We start from the raw sequence: 18,268 nt of genomic DNA on the forward strand, positions 1-18,268 counted from the left end.
CGAAAGACTGAAATAAACACAATGACCAAAATGTTGTGCGCTGAAAATGGATCATTTCCACTCTTCTGGCTCAATAAAGGTTGGAAAGCATCATTTGTGAGACTAGACAGATGAGTATCTCATTGACCAGCAGGTGGCAGTATTACTACAAAGGAGAACGTCAAGCTTGACGAGATAAAATGTCAGTTTTAAGACTGTCGCAAACCCAAAATAACAGAGATGAGTGAGCGCGTGAATACGCAGTCAAGTTAAGAGTCAGTAAAGCAGAAAAAAAACTCCTAAAAATAAAAATAATAATCTGTGACTGTTTGACATTCACAGTCCAAACGCACCCTAAAATCGAGAAAAATGTTAACACTAGACGAAAAAAAACACTTTTATTATATAGATAATTTGTTGATGTGAAAGAACTTTTTCTTTTTTTTTTTTTTTTTTTTTTTAAGTTCTCTCAACTGAGTGGCTCGCATGTGCAAAAGTGGACTTTGGGATTGTTTTTGAAGCTTGAACTTTGGGACCCCGAGCAGGTCACCTGAGCTGGATAAACTGACCGCGATTGTCGGTCGAATTTCAGTTAAACGAAGAAGGAGGAGTAGGAGGGGGGGGGAAAAAAAAAAAAAAAAAGATTAGAGTTGAATAAAGTGACGCAAACACAGGCGCGCAACATGAACATTTTTATTGCAATAGCTCTATGGAAAGCAAAGGTTGGAACAATATAAACATCACGTACGGCGGCGTGAAAAAAAAAGCCACAACTTCTCCTTATTTGTAGGAGAAACTGTGAGGTTGATTTTTCCCAAATGGAGGAGGTACGAAGGAGAAGCGTCTCCCCACTACTTTACTCTTTTCTGTAAGGCTAATATGAACAAACAGCATTCGAGTGGGAAAAGAACACAAGTAGCAGGAGGCGCGCCTCCAAAAGGAGGACCACTTATCAATCAACTGTACTACACAGCAGCAAATGAACTGGAATATAGTTACAAAAAATAACCAATTTCTTAATACAAAAAAATGCAAAATGCCACAAAAAAATAAACCGGGCATCGCTTTGTGTGCAGGTTGCTTGGATACCTCCCCGCTTTTTTGGCGTCAACTAAAATACAAATGAGGGGGGACAGGGGGAAACGCATCGCTTGCGTAAGGATGCAGTGAAGTCTACAAAATCAAACAAGTCCTAGCGTGATTCTTTGCAGCCATTTCGGACTAGGAGGACACGCTGATCAGTCCGATCTGAGCTGGCCCAGTCTGAAATACTGTAATGTAGTGATAAACCGCTTAAATTAAAAATAAATAAGGTTGGCTATTGAATTGAAAAGACAAAAAAGGAGAAATAGCACTTTTGCTTTGTATTATAAAAAAGGACCATGTCACAATAGCACAGCAAGTACACGGACCTTTGGGACCGTTCTGACCGGCCTGATTTTGAGACGGATCCACATAGGCCGGGGGTGTCCAAACCTTTTGCTTAGTCCGACCTTCTGAAAAACCCTAAAACCAATTTTGTATCACAGCAGGGGACCACTTTGAAACCGAGAGCTATGTGAAGGATGAGCACTTCTGAAAATATCGGTTATTTAAATAATGCTGTTGTAAAAAAGTAATGGCATTCATTTTTGTTAAGACGATTTCTCACAGAAATTACGCAACAGATGAATAAATATCAAAAAGCAACACTTGAGTTCTATAAATCTCAGCCAGTGGTTACATTTTCAAATGATCACTTCAGTCCCAGGTCAGCTATTTTTAGAACGGCGGCTACTCATGTGGAACTTGGTGACCACTGCTTTAGAGCTATTTTGCTTTTATTTTAGCAGCAAAACAGTTTGGGATTTTTATGAAACTAATTTTTTTCCATATATTCTAAGCGCCGCTAGAAAATGGCGGACGGGCCGCAAGTGGCCCCCGTACCGCAGTTTGGACACCACCGACATAGGCGGGAAAAACCTCGCAAAGACGGCCTCGCGTACAAAAAAATACGAGTGACTCGGAGAATGGTGAACCAAAATAATCAGTCAATCGGTGTTGCATTTAAGCTCACATCCCCGCTGTAGGAAAGCGGCAGGAGACGCTACATACGGATGCGGGAGCGCACCAAAAGGGGGCGGGGCTTCGGCTAACACTGCGCTTGATGCCCGTGTGTGTGTGCGTGCGTGTGTGTCTAAAGGGGCAAACTATGTCCACGTGCAGCCGCAGCTCGGGTAACTGGAAAAAAATTTCACGTCACCCGGAAGCATGTGGCATGTGGATGTGCGCTGCTGGGAAGGATCCTAATCATCCGTGAGGTGGGGGGGGGGGGGGGTCACTTAGGGGGTCTACCCTGGGTTGTGTGAATAGTGTGTGTGCATCCCATGTGAGACTTTGTACCGTGCAACACGCGAGGTAAAATGGAAAATGTTTAAAAAAAGAGAACATCAACCTCTCAGTCATTTCATGATCACATCGCTAATTTCTCGGCTAGCCGAGGAGCTAAAAAAAAACAATGTACCGGAACTATTTGAACCTCAAATAAATATGTGCAAGTGTACCAAAAGGAAATTTTACTTCCTGTTAGGGAGCAGGAAGCCATTCTAGGTCAAGTGAACAAGTGCATCCCAAAAAAATAGATTATACTGTGTATATACACATTCTCTACAACAACGCTCTCCACAACGTAATAACTGTACGGTACCATAGCGAGGTGAGGCTGGATGGTTAAAAATAAAATTAAAAAAAAAAAGCATAAAAATCAAGATTGTATCAAGACTGCCTCCCTTTTTAACACCATATGAGGAAGTTGAACCGCCTGCTCACCGCGACAGGGCAGCAAACACTGGCGCTTGACCAGAGACGCGAGTTTAAAAAACAAAAGAAGACAGTGAAGATTTGCATATAAAACAAGAAAAATAAAACGTGAGACAGTTCATATGAATGAAAAATATGCAAGCCTTTCTCTGTCATCTCGTCTGTGTCTTCTGCAGATCATCTCAGTCCAGTTATTTTTTTTTTAGGGGGGGGGGTAACCTCCTCCTGTGCCGCTCCAGCTCAGTCTGTGAGGACACAAAAACAGGTTAGCCACGTCTTGGTGCGGTTTTGTTGCAGTACAACAAGTGTTTGAAAAGCAAAGTTCACAAGTTGTTTTTTTTTTTAACCAAAGGGAATCTACTCTCCCAACTCTCTGACTCCCGGTTTCACTTTCTCAACTTTGGCAGGGACCCGTGCCCGGTGTGACCCCGGCGCAGCTGGGTTATTCCACCGAAAGTGCAGCTTTTGTACGACGACAATGCGAGCGGGACGCCACAATGCCGTCGCTTTGACAGGCGGCGCTGCTGGAATGCCGGCAAGCCCGCCTGCGGCCGAGGCCGGGCGGCCGACTCGCGGAGACCGAGTTTCCTAAATCGCCATCAAACAAACGAGCCAATCGGAGCCTTGTTCTTGCTGCGGTCCCAAAGTCAAAGTTAATCCAATTGTAGTTCAACAGCAAGGATAATGACTATTAAACAAGAAATTAAAGATGTCAACACCAAAATTTTCTTGACATAAATATGTTGTACCCCCTGTTATCAACTGAAAATGACATCACGGTTGCCAGGTATCACACATAGATGATTTGAGAGATCCTTCTAATGTCCCTTGAGAGCACTCCAAGTGGAAATGGAGGTCTTGTTACAAGCACGGCCGTAAACTCACATCAGCCTGGAAATAGACGTGTAAATATAGAAATCCGGCAGGCGCATAGGTGGCAACGCCAGAGCTTAAAGGCCAGCCTCGTACGACTTTGGCTCTTGACCCCACCACACCCCTTGCCTGACGCAAGTCACTCCACACATAAAAAAAAAATTCGGATGCAACATCGAAAGCAAAGCCCTTTGACCCCCGCTGTAAACGAAGCAGGTGTCCCGTCGTGCCACAGCTGAGCGGAAGCGCATTCCAGAGAGATGATGCCTTCCTCCCGTCGCCGCTGCGTTGCCTTGACACGCCGCCGCCACGATGACATCAAAGCGGCGGCCGCCGCGACTCGGCACGCTCGCGGTGACGGCTGCTAAGCGCGCACTCGAGTCAGCTGGTGCTCAAACGGTCCTGACTCATGCCCGCATGGCATGTTTGCTGAGGAAGTGAGCTAAACTTTGGGGGGGTTAGGGTTAACCTCGCAAAGTCTCAACAACTTCCAAAATGTGAAAAAAAACACTGGATGTTTGACACCATTTTTCCCACTATGAGTATTCACCGATACCGCCAACCGATACCTGGAATGTAAAATTCCATTTGATTTAACATAATGACAAAAAAACTGAGAAAAGAACTTTCTGAACTTGTTCGACGTTTCAATCTGCTGCAATGTAGCACCAACTAGGAAGACTTACTAATCAGATTTTTATTTTTGCCTGAAGTATCTGTGGCCTGTATCGGCAACCTCTGGGAGTACCCGATACCTTCAAGTAAGCTTGGTATCAGCCCGATACCTGGTAACAATGCACGCACGCACACGACAGGACTAGCAGGTCAGGATGGCTTCAAAACATCAGCGGTTCTCTGATCTTGACAAAGCTACGTACCGTCAAGAGCCAAAATAGAGCTTTTACATGTGGAGGAACAGCGAGTTGATAAAACAAAACTAAAAATAGCACAGAACACAAAGGCTTATTTTTAGCCTGCGAAGAAAAAAACATTCTATTCTATTTCAAAAGGTCTTTGTTTCATACAAAAGCAAATGTACTCACCCTTGGTCGTCGTGGAGACGCCTTCTGATTTGATTTCGAGACCAGCACGGGCGCCGTTCTCTGGCACTGCGGCGCTCTCGTTGACATCCGCGGACGCGTCCGTACGGCCCCCGTCATCTCTCACCTCCAGGGCGATGTAATTGAGGCCATTTTGGTATCCCACAGACACGTCGCTTGCGTACATTCCGCCGGTCGAGGTGGGAGAGGACGCAGAGGTGCCGGTTGCTGTGGCCGGACCTGATGAGAAAAGCTGGTCCGGGTCCCGGCGACTTTCCACCGACATCCACACGCTGTCGAAGGATGGCAGGCCTGCGTGTGACCCATTTGAGGTCGCAGAGTCCGTCGGCATCGGGTGGCTCGCCGAGGATGAAGGCGTTGAAGTGGAGGAGGAGGTGGAGGAGAAGGTTTCCGAGCTATGCCTCCTCCTGCCTTGAGGGTCGGCCCGGACGACCTTTGGTTCCGGGGGATGCGCCGGTGTCCTTGCTGGGCTCCTTGCTGGGCTCCTTGCTGGGCTCCTTGCTGGGCTCCTTGCTGGGCTCCTTGCTGGGCTCCTTGCTGGGCTCCTTGGGGGCAAGGTGGGGGGTATGGGGGAGGCGGAGGAGGAGCCACCATGACTGTAGCATCCCTCCATCACGCAGAGATGCTGCAGCATGTCTGTAGGGCTCGTTTGAGTCCTTTCGCCCTTCTTGCTGTACGTCATTTTAGTGTAGTCGTCGCCCACTGACCTCCAGTGACCTCCGGCATGGACCCCGGGGGAGGCCAAAGCACCGGAATTACTAGCCAAGGGTCGGATATAGCTGGGAGGGTTCCAGGGGGCCACCAGGCTGGGTCTAGGTGACTGGCTCTTACCTAGACAGCCATCGCTGTCCTGATGGTCGTGACCCACTTCCATACTCATGTAGTCCTGAGTGGTTTGGGGTAAGGGGGGGGTTCGACGGTGGTCGCTGGAGGCTTGGGTGGGGGCTTCATCCTTGCTGGGAAAAGGGTAGGCAGGAGGCTGCTGTTGGTGGGGGTAATGATCCACAAAGTCGATGTTGATATACTCCCCAGGACTCGGAGGCCTATTGGTCGCGATCCCGGCCGTGGGGACCGAGGTGGAGGTAACTGCGGATGAGGCGGAGGCCTCGCTGACTCGCAGCGGACCGTGGAAACTCCTCCTGCCTAAAGGCAGGCGGTTGGGTCTCATGACACGCCCGTCAGCCACGGCGGACGTGGTGTGGTGAGCTTCGTAAGGCGGGGGTGGGTGTGAGGGTGTGGAAGGGCAACCGCCGCCGCCAGCCCTCCTCTCGGGTGCGGATGAGGGAGTCGCGCCGACCGAGGCGTGGACCGGCTTGCCGAGACAGGCCATCCGAACATAGTCGTCGCACTCTTTCTCATCGCTCTCTCTGGTGGGGGCCTTGTAGGAGCGAGGGAGGGAGAAATAAGGGCTGAAAGACCTCCAGACTTCGGCGCCATAGGACCCGCTGCTGCCGTCCAGCTTCTGCCCCATAATGCCGCCGCAAGACATGTCCATGTACGCCGCCGCGTTGGCGGGTCTCTCTGCTATGCTGTCACTGGTGCTTGCGCCGCTGTGGGGGGGGCTGAGGGAGGCCTGCACCGGGGAGGGAGAGCTGCCCCTGCATCCCGGGAGCATCATCATGTAGCCGTGAGCGTCGGTGGAGGATTGCGACTGGGGCTTGGCCGAGCGGGGACCCAAATTTGGACTCTGAAACTGACGTGGTTGGGAAACGGGGTGAGAACCGGGATGCATGGGCATGTAGTCGGGAGGCGTGTCCCTCGGCGACGGAGCCACGCCGCACTGCATGGGTACGTAGCTGCTATCTTCCTTGGCGGAGGATGGCGGCGGAGGCGGCTGCGACGTCGAGGGCCGGCTCTGCTGGCTGTGCTCGGAACAGGAGCTGTCTGACGCGTCGGCCGATTCTTCTAAAGAAAAATTGGTTTGAGTCATTTTTTGATAAACGGCTACGCCGGGCCCAGCGCTTCTCCTTCTCCTTTGAGAAAAAAAGCGCTCGTCTTCTGTCGTCGACGTGCTATCGTCTCGCGGTGTGTTGGCGCCACTGCTGTTCCCGGAGCCAGCGCTGGTGCCAAACACCTCCCGGTTCCAGCCCACTGCCATGTAGTCACTCAAGCAGTTCTCCTCTCGGATCGGCGGGGTGTTGCCCAGGGAATCGGGGGTGTTGCTGCGCACCCGGAAGTACCTGAAGTCCCCGGGGCTGGATCCGTACTCGTCAGACGAGTTGAAGCCGCCGTCGGACGGAGAGCCGCATATTGATGCGCTGGATGGCCGTGTGAGGGTGTCTGAGACAGAACCGTGGCCGCTGCTGGAGGACACGCTGACCGGGCTTGTGGTGAAAGGGTGGGAGACCGGAAGGGAGGCGGAGCGGGCGTGGTAAGTAGAGGCCGATGACCCGGGGACGGCCCGCACGTGGCGCCCGGCCCCGGCGCTCGTGCCGGCATTTCCCAGCACCACGCCGGCGCTACCACCTAGGTCCGCCTCAGCGCGGCCAAGATGAAGACGCCCCGAGTTAAGGTGGACCAGGCTTCCTGTCGTGGAACGAAACAGTCGGTTCATGGTCCCCTCCCCTTCGCTGGATGTGCGGAAGCGGTAACCGCTAGCGCCGGAGCTCTTGCTAGACGGCGGCGTTCCCACCACCGACTCCATCCTGGAACGTCGAGGCAAGCCCGTCTGGCTCGGCGGCAGGTTGCTAAGGTGCCGGTGCGTGGTGACAAACGGCATGGGGTTGGAGCCCGATGACTGGCTCTTACTCCGAGGCCTGATCTCCACGTAGGCCTTCAGGGTCTTCATGGTGTTCAGAAGCGTCTCGTGCATTTTCTGGGCCACGACAGAGTCGTCCACCTGCATCCATATTTCCCCCGGTCCGATCGAGGAGAAGCGACCCACCTCGATGAAAAAGAAGCTTTCAGAGTTTCCGCAGCGCCTGATGTTCATCAGATGCTGGTTCACGCAGGGGGTCTCAGAGTTCAACTTGATCAGGTGAAGGGTTTTGGACGAAAGGCATAAGCGATACAAGCCCGTGAGGTTTTTAGTTTGACCGAGTCCTTTGGGTTTGACATTCACATGCCACACCTCCTTGAAAACAGTGCCAGGGGTGACCGTACCATATCCATCATCCAAATCGTCCGTAATCAAATGCCCCTTCCTGCCCTCGCTCATCAACTCGCTGATGGCCACGTACCAGTCCTCCTGGTCCTGCTCGTTTTCCGCCACAATAGCAAAATACTCATCCTTGGTGTAAAGAGCAATGAGGTGTTTGTTTTTAGAGTCTGCTCTCTTGTTGACAGTGAAGCACTGGTAGAGGTAAATCACCCTCTTGGGTGAGGAAGGGCCCGCCGGTCCGGCTCCCCCGCGCAAGCTGCTCCGGAATTTCTTCTCATTGTCGTAGTACTCCAACCGGCTGGGGCCCAGGTGGCTGGAGGCGCGCAGCACGAAGAAGCGCTTATGTCCGTGCTTTTGCTTGCGCAGGTAGCCACACTTTCGAATGTCGTCCACTGCGTCCGGCGGGTTTGACACGCCGCCAGCCTCGTACGCAAGGCCGCCGCTGGTGGTGGTGGTGCTGCTGCTGCTGCTGGTGGTGGTGGCAGTGGCGCCGTGCTCCACCGGGGACAACGATTTTCTGCCCGGGGTTTCAGCGACGTCCGCGGAGAGATGATGAAGATGATGATGCGACGCCAGCTCGTAGTGATACGACTCAAGGTGGTGTTGGTAGGAGGGCGGCAACTGATGGGAACGACAGCCACCGCCTCCGCTGCTGCTGCTGTTAATTAACGGGGAAGGGGGTTCCCTGACCGAGCCATCTACGGTTGCATCGGTAGACTTAGAGCCCACGTTCCTCTGCTGCGTCTCCAGCTTCAATTTCGCTGCCTTGCCTTCCGAGTAATTCGTGAAATTTGCCATTCGAAAACGCAATCAAAGGTCACTTGACTTGCAAGCTAATCCAAGCGGACCACTACCCCATTCTTATGTCGGGAGACCAGCGCTCAAGTCCGGTTAGGCCAGCTAATGCACGGCACAGATTGCACTATTCGCCAAGCGGTTGTTGTTGTTTTTTTAATCCATAAAGTGTCCCTTGTAGCAGCAAACAACTATTGCACTCGGCCTCGTTTTAAGAAATAAAGCCTACCGTGTGCAGCATGGCCACGTTCAATCGTGTGTCTCCAGCTAGTTGTTAGCAACTCGCTCTCCTCCGCCTGCACACAAGTCTCCGGGCCACAGCACAAACAACACGTGATCACCTACGTCAGGAATAACAGACCAGCTCAAATTGCCTGAGGCGTTGTGTGATTGGTCAAATATTATGAGTGACACACGCTGACAGGGGTCTTGGCCAATTGTCAAAAAGACGATACGGCCTTGCGTCAATGGATCTGACCAATCACAGAAGGCATAGTTTTTACTGGGGTTAAAAATAGGCGTCAATTTTTAGGCTTGTTTCGAATGTGATGGGAAGGTTGCATCCAAACCGCACATCCAAAGTGGCCTGATAACTTATTTACATTTATCTTTTTATCAATCAATATGAAATGAGGTTCAACCAGCGTTGGCCCTACACAGGTGGGCCAAAGACTCGTCAGAAATACGCGTAGCCCCAGTTAAGCCCCTCCAGCTTTGTATTTGATACTCTAAAATACATTTATAAAATATTATCTCAGCCTCCCTATGTCAAGTCCCCTTTAGTCCCGTGAGAGAAACAAAATCCTGGAGCCGTGTCTGGATTCAACTAACACGCATTATCATTAACATGGGGTTGTCCCAGGTACGACTGACCTCACTTAATCCGTCTACCACCATCACATTACAATAAAATAAACCATAGCAGTTCAGACTAAATCTCAAACTATATATTTTTTTTTTAAATAATAAGAAAAAATATACAAATAGGTAAAAATGTTTTGCTAGTCAAATTTGCTTTGCTGAGGACAAAAAAATGTGGACGTTATTGTGGTAGGCAGGTTTGAAATCTGACTGAAGAAACAGTCACATCCGAGCCAGGGCAGATTGGATGGACAGTCTTAAATCTGGGAAAAAAATCTCACAACACTGTACAATTGTGAATACAGGGCATCCGAGAGAAACACTTTGCTGCGTTGTCTCATAGTCCACCTGAGTAGCGTTTAACTTTTTTTATATGCTGCGTCCATGGTGAATAATTAACTATTTGACACAGTGGGTAAGCCTGTTGAAACATCAGACGCATTTCAAAGAAAGATCGGTTTCGCTTATTCCTCCCACGAACTCCTTTGGTGAATGTCTTGGGAACAACTGCACTTAATGTTACCCACATCCAATGCTTACAAGTGTGAAATTTACACGTGGGGAAGTAACGTCAACAATGTATGAAGTCAAAATTGCACTTCAACTGCTCTGATAAGTCAAATTTAACGGGAGTTAAATTGCCCCAAGGAGGCCTCCCGGTCAGGTGTCGCAAACACTTGCCCGGGCGCCCTCTGCTGGTGACAATGGTGTACTGCAACAAGTGCTATTGTACCGCTAACAAACGAATAGAGCCAACAAAGCTAAAACACACACAAAGAGATTCACAAAGGATCGCATGCTTGCCTTTGTTCACGCCTTTAATTCAGGGCAAGCACAGGAGCAACACCGTCACTGTTGTTGGTGCTTCAGTTTGGGATTTATCTCAATTTTGGTTTGAACGACCCGATAGTGGCCGATGGAAATGTTCCAATTACACTCAATTAGTCAAAATTTTAAGCAGCAGAGTTGGTGTTTTCTTCTCAAGCTCTGCCTTCTTTCCACAATTAAAAACAAAACTAAAATAAATATGGAAATAATTTGATTAAAATTAACCAATCACCGTAAAATGAGGTGTGTCAAATGAAGTGGCCAATGAGCTGCCACGCATTACAGCAGGATGGTGGAAGTTGAACTTTTGGATTTATTATTTCCTGACATTTACAATAAAAATACATTTTTAATAGAACCAGATGGGATCAAATTTTCAAGTATAATCAGCATCTAACCTAGAAATGTCATCTCTCATCCCTCAACATTCTCGTCACCATGATATTCTATAAAATGCCCGTCCCTTGAACCGAGCGGTGTCAATGTAAATCCTCTGTAAATCCCCACATCACCCCCCCCCCAACCAAATGTTCAAGAGCGCCATCTGCAGGAAGCACACACATATCGAGACACAAATTGGGAGGATCAGCAAAGATAATCCTCAACACGAACAAATCTACAAGTGAAGCAAACCGTTTAGTATCAGCCGCTAAAGACACTATCTTATCTATACTTTTTTTTTACATGAATTTCTGACGTGGCTTGTATTTTGTCAGATCAAAATGAAATTTTTGATTCAGTCCTTTTCCCCTTACTTGTTTTCCAGAGGAAAGGCGATAAGCTGCGTTCATCACTTGTTGTGTCTGCAGATCCCCGCTTTGCTGAGTCGCTCTTCTTCTATTCATAGCAGCGGGCAAGACCGCGTCTCCTCAACTCGGTTGACGCTAATCCCAATTTTGGCCTGAATGTTCACAGAGAAAACGTTTGACCCGGGAATTCAACCTGAGGTGCCACCACAGCCTGCGGACAAGCGCTCAGTGATGCTCCATCATGACGCTGCCGTCCTCGCACAGTTGTGTGACGACGCGGATGTGGGAGATCTTCCTCACCGCTTTGTACAACACTTGCTTCAGGTTCTTTGGCTCTTTGGCGACCACGCTGAAGAAGAGGAGGAACGACAATGCCATATAGTTAAATTAGCAAGGCATTTTAAAATTTGTTTTAGAATTTTGTAATGGAGTCAAAAGTTGTTTTTTCAAGCGACAAAAAGGTTTTTAACCTTGTAAAGGAGAAGAACTGAGTTTTGCCAGCAATCAAGAATTGCAAAATTGCGATTCCCTTATGAAAGTTTGCCCAACTCACTGGCGGAGCTACATGGGGGGCCGCGGGGGCACTGACCCCCAGGTGCTAGAGCTGATAATGGGAATTTTCCGATTTCACCCCATCCCCCTGTGGGGAACATGTAATGAATGTTTATCAACATTTTCTAAACAATGTTTTGGGTTTATTAAAAATAAAATAAATCAATAAAACATGGCTAGCCCATGACCCCCCCAAGGAACAAATCCTAGCTCTGCCAGTGGCCCAACTATCTTTGTCCCCATTCCCGAGCAAGCCAGTAATGTTATACATTTTGCGAATGCATAACATTACCTCAGTTTTTCTTCTTTGCAAGTTGTTCCTGTCGCTGCTTCTCGGCTTGCCGCTTCTTGTGCTGGGCTATCTCGGCCATCTGCAGCCCGTGGGCCATTTGCCTGATGGGACGAAGCGAACAGCGTGAACACGGAACACGCGCGCTTGCACGCAAGCAGACCATTCTTACCCGGATTTGAGCTCTGGAGGTACAGGAAGAGGTTTGGTGAATCCGTCCCTCCCAACAAGCCAGTACGTCTCTTCCATTCCTTTCCCCTACAGGAGAAGAAATAAGAAAATGGCACTCCATGAGGCGGGCGTGTCCCACCTTCACTTCCATCCGTCCCCTCAGCTCCAGCTTGTAGCCCAGGTTGAGCGCGCGCAGAACTTTGACTGTGTCGTGGTGCACGTGGATCCTGTAGGCTGTAATGGGGCGAATAAATACCAAAGCAAAAGCGAGGTAAGGATAAAAAAATGTGGGGCCGTGAAACTTACGCATGCCGGTGGATTCCATGCGAGAGGCGGTGTTCACCGTGTCTCCGAATAAACAGTAGCGCGGCATCGTGAGACCGACCACTCCTGCTACGCAGGGACCTGCAAAACACACAGTGTCGTCATGACAACATTAAGATAAACAACAGCCCCAACAAAGCACCATAAGGAATAAATAATGACATTACTAATTAATTTTTTTTTGTTCATCCACCTGTGTGCAGTCCGATGCGGATCCTGACGGGAACGTCGGGCATGTGCCTCATCTTGAAGGTTCCCACTGCGCTCAGGATGTCGAGGGACATGTTAGCAATCTCCGCCACGTGCCGGTTACCGTTAGGAACGGGCACGCCCGACGCCACCATGTAGGCGTCGCCAATCGTCTCCACCTGCGTGGAGGGTGCGTGAGAAGATCCTAGATGTTTTGGTTGACGGGGGTGGGGCACCTTGTAAACGTCGTGGTTGCCGATGATGGCGTCGAAAAGCGTGTAGAGGCTGTTGAGCAGGTGGACCACCTCGATTGGCTGGCTGTTGGCCGAAATGGTGGTGAAGCCCACGATGTCGCTGAAGTAGAGAGACACGCTGTCGAAATACTCGGGCACCACCGTCCCGCCGATCTTCAGAGCTTCTGCCACGGATCTGCGGAACGATGCAGAACCGCATTTGACAACATCAGGTTCGTCCGAATGTGTGCCGTGGTTGACGTTATGACCGTCCGCAGCCTCACGGAGGCAGCATCTGCGTCAGGAGCTTCTCCGTCTTCTGCTTCTCGATCTCCAGCTCCTCGGTCCGCTCTCGGATCAGCTCCTCCAGGTTGGACGAGTACTGCTCCAGCATCCGCAGCATGGAGTCGATGATGTTGGTCTTCTTGCCCTTGTTGATGTCCTTGAACTTGAAGAGGCGTGACATCACATGAACCAGCGGCGCATTTGGTACTCAGCTCATCAATACGACATTAATATTGGTCATTCTACGCAGAGGATAAAAAATGGATGACCGTTTGTACACATTATATCGTAATAATGATATTGTCATTCTGTGTTGCTCCATATTTTCTGTTCAATGAGTATCTTAAAGTGCTAAAGCTGCAGAACATGGATGCTATTTAGCTTTAGCATTGTGCTAGCAGACTGTTATGTGATTCTCTTTATGTTTAGTTTGCCAGTAAACTTCAGCAGCTTTTATTAATTATTCACTAAGTGCGATTCTGAAGATAAAAGAATGACTACAAAATTAAGGAAACACACGGTTGGTAATAAATGACGACAAATTGATGGAACAAATGTTGTCGTTTAGGTTGTAAAGGCTGACGGTATATAGTTGTGGCAGCGTGAAGAGCCTACCTTGTCAAATATCTCCTCAAACGTGGGTCTCTTTTCCGCCTGTTCGTTCCAGCATTGTTTCATCAGTTGGATGCACTCTAACGGAGCGCAGTCCAAACTAACTAGCGGGCGACACAGAGGCGGCGGCTTGCGCAACTTCGCGATCACATCTAAAACAAAAGGAGAAAGCAAAATGGGTGCCCGGGCACCAGGCCGTATTGTAGGAGCTGTTTTTGGCTGTCCCACCTGCTGCCGACAGATCCAGCATGCAAAACGGAGGCCCTCGGATAACCACCTCCTGGGTGATGATGGCGAAGCTGTACACGTCGCCGGCCATCGTCCCGTGGAGGCCCGGGTGAGGGCCTCGGAGCAATTCCGGAGCTGTCCACAGCAACTCTACCGAGCACGGCCGTTAGGTTTTGAAGAATTTGTGAGGACGTCGTTGTGCGGTTTCTCACCATCTGCAGGTGGTTCCACGTACGGGAACCTCTGAGCCTCCAGAACCTCATTGTAGCCGTAGTCTGTGATCTTCAGCACAAAGCGTCCGTCCACCACACAGTTGCGAGACTTCAGATGGGAGTGAGACACGCCGCAGTGGTGGAGGTACTTCATACCCTAGGAGAGGGAATCAAAATGCAGAAGTTCAATGGTGTGGTCTTTCTGAGGCACCGTAGTGGCCAAACTTTAAAACGTACACGTGCTTCTGAACTTAGTTAAATGAACCTTGATTAAATCCAGGAGCAGGGAGGACTTGAACATCCAGTCCAGCTTGACGTCGTCATTCAGGAGCAAATCTTCCAGGCTTCCTCTGGAGCAGAACTCCGTCACGATGGCAAACACGCCGCAGTCGAGGAAGAAGCCCAGGAAAAGGTTGATGTTCTCGTGTCGCATGTCCTTCATCTGCGAGCGGATAGCGACGGCTCTTACAGTGTGATGCCAAAGCCGCGTTGTTTGATGATGGGGTGTCCTACCAGCTCAAACAAGTCGCTCGTTTTGGGGTTGATGCTGCTAAACGAGCCGTAGGGAAGTCTCTTGAGCCACGCCCAGTCCCCCTAGTGGGCACGTTCATTAATTACAGTCATGCCCGACAGTCAGACACCTTCATTACCTCACAGACTGTCGGAAATTATAAAACGATGACAACATTTCGCATAATACCTCACTATTAAGTGTTTAACAATTTTTTTTTTTAAATTATGCCGAGTGAATAACACTTACCTCAAAAATGACAACATTGGAGTTCTCGTACGTGGCGGGTGATTGGATGGAGGACGTGACGCTGCATTCCGACACGCTCTTGGCGCAGCTGGCTCTGCTGTCCTCCACGTTGAGCTTCTGGAAAATGACTCCTTTCAGTTTTCTTATTATAGAACATATTAATTATACCATTTTGAAAGGGGGGCATTTGCATTGTAGAAACATGTAATCACTGGCTCTGCCCCCTCCCCCCCACCACCACAAAAAAATTCTAGCTCCGCCAGTGGATGCAATAGTATAATCATAAAATAGGAAACACTGCTCAGAACAATATTTGACTTACAAAATGAAACACTGATCTACTGTATATACCCCAAATAAAAATAAAAAGACAATACCTTGTTGCTAAGTGAGGGGTTGATAAAGGTAACATCCGCTAGAGTCAGCAGGATTTTGTTCGGACCCCTGAGCAGGCGAATCTGGTTGATGCGTCGCCTAGGCAACAAGAGACAGGGAAAAACGACGTCTTTATTATCTTGTTTGCAAACAAAGCCCAACCCGTTGCCAGACTTACCGGACAAAGTAAATCAGCACAGCGACTAGCACACAGGCGGCGACGGCTCCTAGCGCAATGCTAAAGGTGGAAAGAAGATCCACACCTGAAATGAAAAGACACCAGTATCAGTCCCAATCTTAGACACGCCAGAGCCTCAAGGGACTCACCCCCTGAGCAGATGACCCCTGGGGTGAACCAGCACGGGAGGTCCCGTTCGGGTCCCGAGCCGCGAGGAAAGTGAATGTCTCGACCCAGGAAGTTCACCGAGTCGGCCTCCATGTCGAGTCTTTGGTGACAGAGAAACACGTCTTTAGTTCGGTGGTAGGAAGTAGTTTCCAAATTAAGACTCGTCAACAACCTGTGTGTTGGTGTCAGCTCACAGGTGAGTCCGTCTGTGTCCAGCACGATGTAGTCCAAGAACACGTTTCCGGAAGAATCCGATTTCACGGGATGGCTGAAGCCCTGCGATAGCAATTAGGCAGCGGCTTTTGAAGTGCCAAACGGAAAAACATTTGCGTTAGGCGAGCGTACCTCAAAATTGCGGTTGCGCACTTGCTGCGCCATATTCCCACCGGACATCCACTCCTTGGAGAGGACAACACGCTGCACGGCGTGAGCGACGAGAACCACCGAGTTGTAGATAGTCCCGAAAAGAGGAGACACCTGCAAACACCGACTGATCAGAATCTTCTTCTTGTGCTCATCTGCAATCTTCATTCAAAGCAAATATTGAAATGCTTTAGTGTGTCATCACCTGCTGGGGTTTGATCGTCCTCGCCAGCTCGCCCTTCTCCACGGCTTCCGCGTAAGCTTCCGTAAATGACACCCGGGGCGAGTCGACGGTGACGGTGAGCATGGCGTCGTAGGCCCGCAGCAGTTTGCGATTGCTCCTCAACGCTGGGTAGCTTACATTCCGGAAGGGCAGGCTGTAGAGGAGCGTGTCGTAGGGCACCAGCACCAGGGAGCCGTCAATCATCCGCATGTCGTAGGCCGTCTCCAAAAAGTGCTTCTGAAGCTCGCCGCCGATCAATGCTGAGTGCATGCAGAGGATCACAACTAAGGGACAGCAAATAAGATTAGAGGTAAAGTTCTCTTGAGCATAATAAATAAATTAAAAAAAAAAGATCCACCTCGTATTTCTCTCATTTTCCGAACTTTAGCCAGAGTCCTCCTGATGCCGTGTGGTGTGTTCTCCATAACGCTGACCAGTCTGACGGGCATAGCGTGGGCCCGGAGGGATTCCGCGACCTACAACGCACACGCACGTTGTGAACATGACACGTGTAGCTCAAAATGTGATTTGAGTCACCACTTTCATTCCAACCTTTCTCGCCGTCTCCACCCAGATGTCATCCGAGGCAGAGAGGATTCCGACGTGAGCCCATCTGAAGTACCTCATGATCCGTAAAAGCACCCAGGTGGGCCTGGGCATGGAGCGGGCGAAGGTCGGGTGGCTCCAGACGCGATCCAACTCGTAGCCGACACAGCTCCATGAAAACAAAGCCTGAAGGAGGAATTAATTGAATTATAAACAAAACACCAAATGATAAAAGTAGACTTCCAATCATGACCGAATCAAATTAAACAGTCTTTGCTACACTGTAACAACGGCATGTGCTGTTACCCACCTTGGCCACCTGGGGGCAGTATAAAAGAGCTCTTCTCAGAGGATAAAGAATACCTGACTTTTGAGTAATGTTGGATTGAACTTCTAAATGTTATTAAAGTTACTTCTAAGTTATTTTAGTGATTATATGCATTTCCGATTTTGTCAACTCACTTTGTTCCAACCTTTGCTCAGCATTGAGGCAGCATCGCAGTAACCCGGGTTCGCCGGTCCCACGTAAGCCGAGGCTTTGGTATGGAAAGTCACAAACTTCTCCAGACCTCTTGAGGTCTCACATGGCTCCTGCGGAACGACATTAAGTCGTTCAACAAGACATTTCTCACTCCCCAAGTTATTGCGAGCAAGGCAAGCAGGTGCTTACATGCAGTACGGTGTAGTCAAAAGTGGCAGCGTAGGACAGGGAGGGGTCTTTGTTGATGCGGTTGACAGCCAGCTGTGCCGCCACATCAGGGAGGGCCTTGGCGAAGAATGGGTCACATTCCCAGGGGCCGACCACCCCGACACGAAATAAGCCACCTAAGCCCGGCCAGGGCAGCATGAACAGGCAGGCCAGGAACAGCGGGAGGATCCTAGCGGGAGGACCTCGGTGAGGTGATGAGGTGTTGTCCCGTGCCTGCTTCCATGTTGCTTGAGAGAGCAGACTCCGTCCTTGCATGGTGACGGTGATGAAATGTTCACACTGGCACAATCAGATAAAGATGGATTAACTGACCACTTCATAACTGCTCTAAATATAATCCTTTATCTTGGGATTTTTTTTTTTTTTAACATTACATTAACCCATGATTTTTTTTAGAGTATCAAGTGTGCTGGAATATGACAGTTTTTTTTTTTCTCATCATAACAGTCAAGCAAGTTTCCTACCAGAGATTAGACGGACGTTCGCCTTGGCAACGATTCCGCCGGAGCAACACGTTCTGTCGATGTCGTCTTGGGACATTTTCATGCACGTCCTCGAGCGTTCCCCAAACATTCAGCAGAGTCCCTGCAAGAGAAAAAAAAGTGTCTGCATGGTGGTCAAATTCCCTGGTTGTGCGAGGTGACCTACCCGACAGATTAGATGCAATCCAATCATGACCCCTGCAGCATTAAGATGCATTGAACAACAGCAACGACAATTTAGTCAACACATTTGCCCAATTAAATGGGACTAATTAAAAATAAATTAAAAAATATATACAAATAAATGAACTATTCATTATACTG

At 49.4% G+C, this 18,268-nt stretch overlaps 2 protein-coding genes across 3 annotated transcripts; both read right to left on the bottom strand.

Moving 5' to 3' along the window:
• Positions 1 to 659: 659 nt before the first annotated feature.
• On the bottom strand, positions 660 to 8,956 carry LOC119128260 (insulin receptor substrate 2-B). Its single transcript, XM_037260521.1, has one exon. The coding sequence runs from the start codon at positions 8,608 to 8,610 to the stop codon at positions 4,645 to 4,647; it is 3,966 nt and encodes a 1,321-aa protein (XP_037116416.1). The 5' UTR covers positions 8,611 to 8,956; the 3' UTR covers positions 660 to 4,644.
• Positions 8,957 to 10,826: 1,870 nt separating this feature from the next.
• Positions 10,827 to 18,181, bottom strand: gc2 (guanylyl cyclase 2). 2 transcript variants are annotated; one of them, XM_037260205.1, is made up of 25 exons: positions 17,927 to 18,180; positions 17,424 to 17,741; positions 17,216 to 17,344; positions 16,760 to 16,939; positions 16,566 to 16,683; positions 16,190 to 16,491; positions 15,967 to 16,098; positions 15,794 to 15,897; positions 15,603 to 15,721; positions 15,454 to 15,538; positions 15,278 to 15,374; positions 14,901 to 15,017; positions 14,654 to 14,734; positions 14,406 to 14,582; positions 14,141 to 14,297; positions 13,929 to 14,078; positions 13,704 to 13,852; positions 13,088 to 13,251; positions 12,807 to 12,999; positions 12,575 to 12,749; positions 12,364 to 12,462; positions 12,197 to 12,291; positions 12,059 to 12,144; positions 11,890 to 11,990; positions 11,273 to 11,394 (listed from the first exon to the last, which is right to left on the bottom strand). In XM_037260205.1, the coding sequence occupies exons 2-24, from the start codon at positions 17,715 to 17,717 to the stop codon at positions 11,891 to 11,893; spliced, it is 3,303 nt and encodes a 1,100-aa protein (XP_037116100.1). In that variant the 5' UTR covers positions 17,718 to 17,741; positions 17,927 to 18,180; the 3' UTR covers positions 11,273 to 11,394; position 11,890. The 2 variants fall into 2 exon arrangements, with proteins under 2 accessions (XP_037116099.1, XP_037116100.1); XM_037260204.1 differs by lacking the exon at positions 11,890 to 11,990 and having other exon boundaries at positions 10,827 to 11,394; positions 17,927 to 18,181.
• Between the last annotated feature and the right edge of the window lie 87 nt (positions 18,182 to 18,268).

The sequence above is a fragment of the Syngnathus acus genome, chromosome 10 (assembly GCF_901709675.1).
Source record: "Syngnathus acus chromosome 10, fSynAcu1.2, whole genome shotgun sequence".
Taxonomy (NCBI): Eukaryota; Metazoa; Chordata; class Actinopteri; order Syngnathiformes; family Syngnathidae; genus Syngnathus; species Syngnathus acus.

Coding starts and splice junctions, on each gene's coding strand:
- LOC119128260 (XM_037260521.1), bottom strand. CDS start 8,610: ATGGCAAATTTCACGAATTACTCGGAAGGCAAGGCAGCGAAATTGAAG.
- gc2 (XM_037260204.1), bottom strand. CDS start 17,717: ATGCAAGGACGGAGTCTGCTCTCTCAAGCAACATGGAAGCAGGCACGG. Junction 16,940..17,215: donor TGAGCAAAGGTTGGAACAAA/GTGAGTTGACAA, acceptor TTCCTCCTTCAG/GCTTTGTTTTCATGGAGCTG. Junction 15,539..15,602: donor AGGGGTCATCTGCTCAGGGG/GTGAGTCCCTTG, acceptor TTTTCATTTCAG/GTGTGGATCTTCTTTCCACC.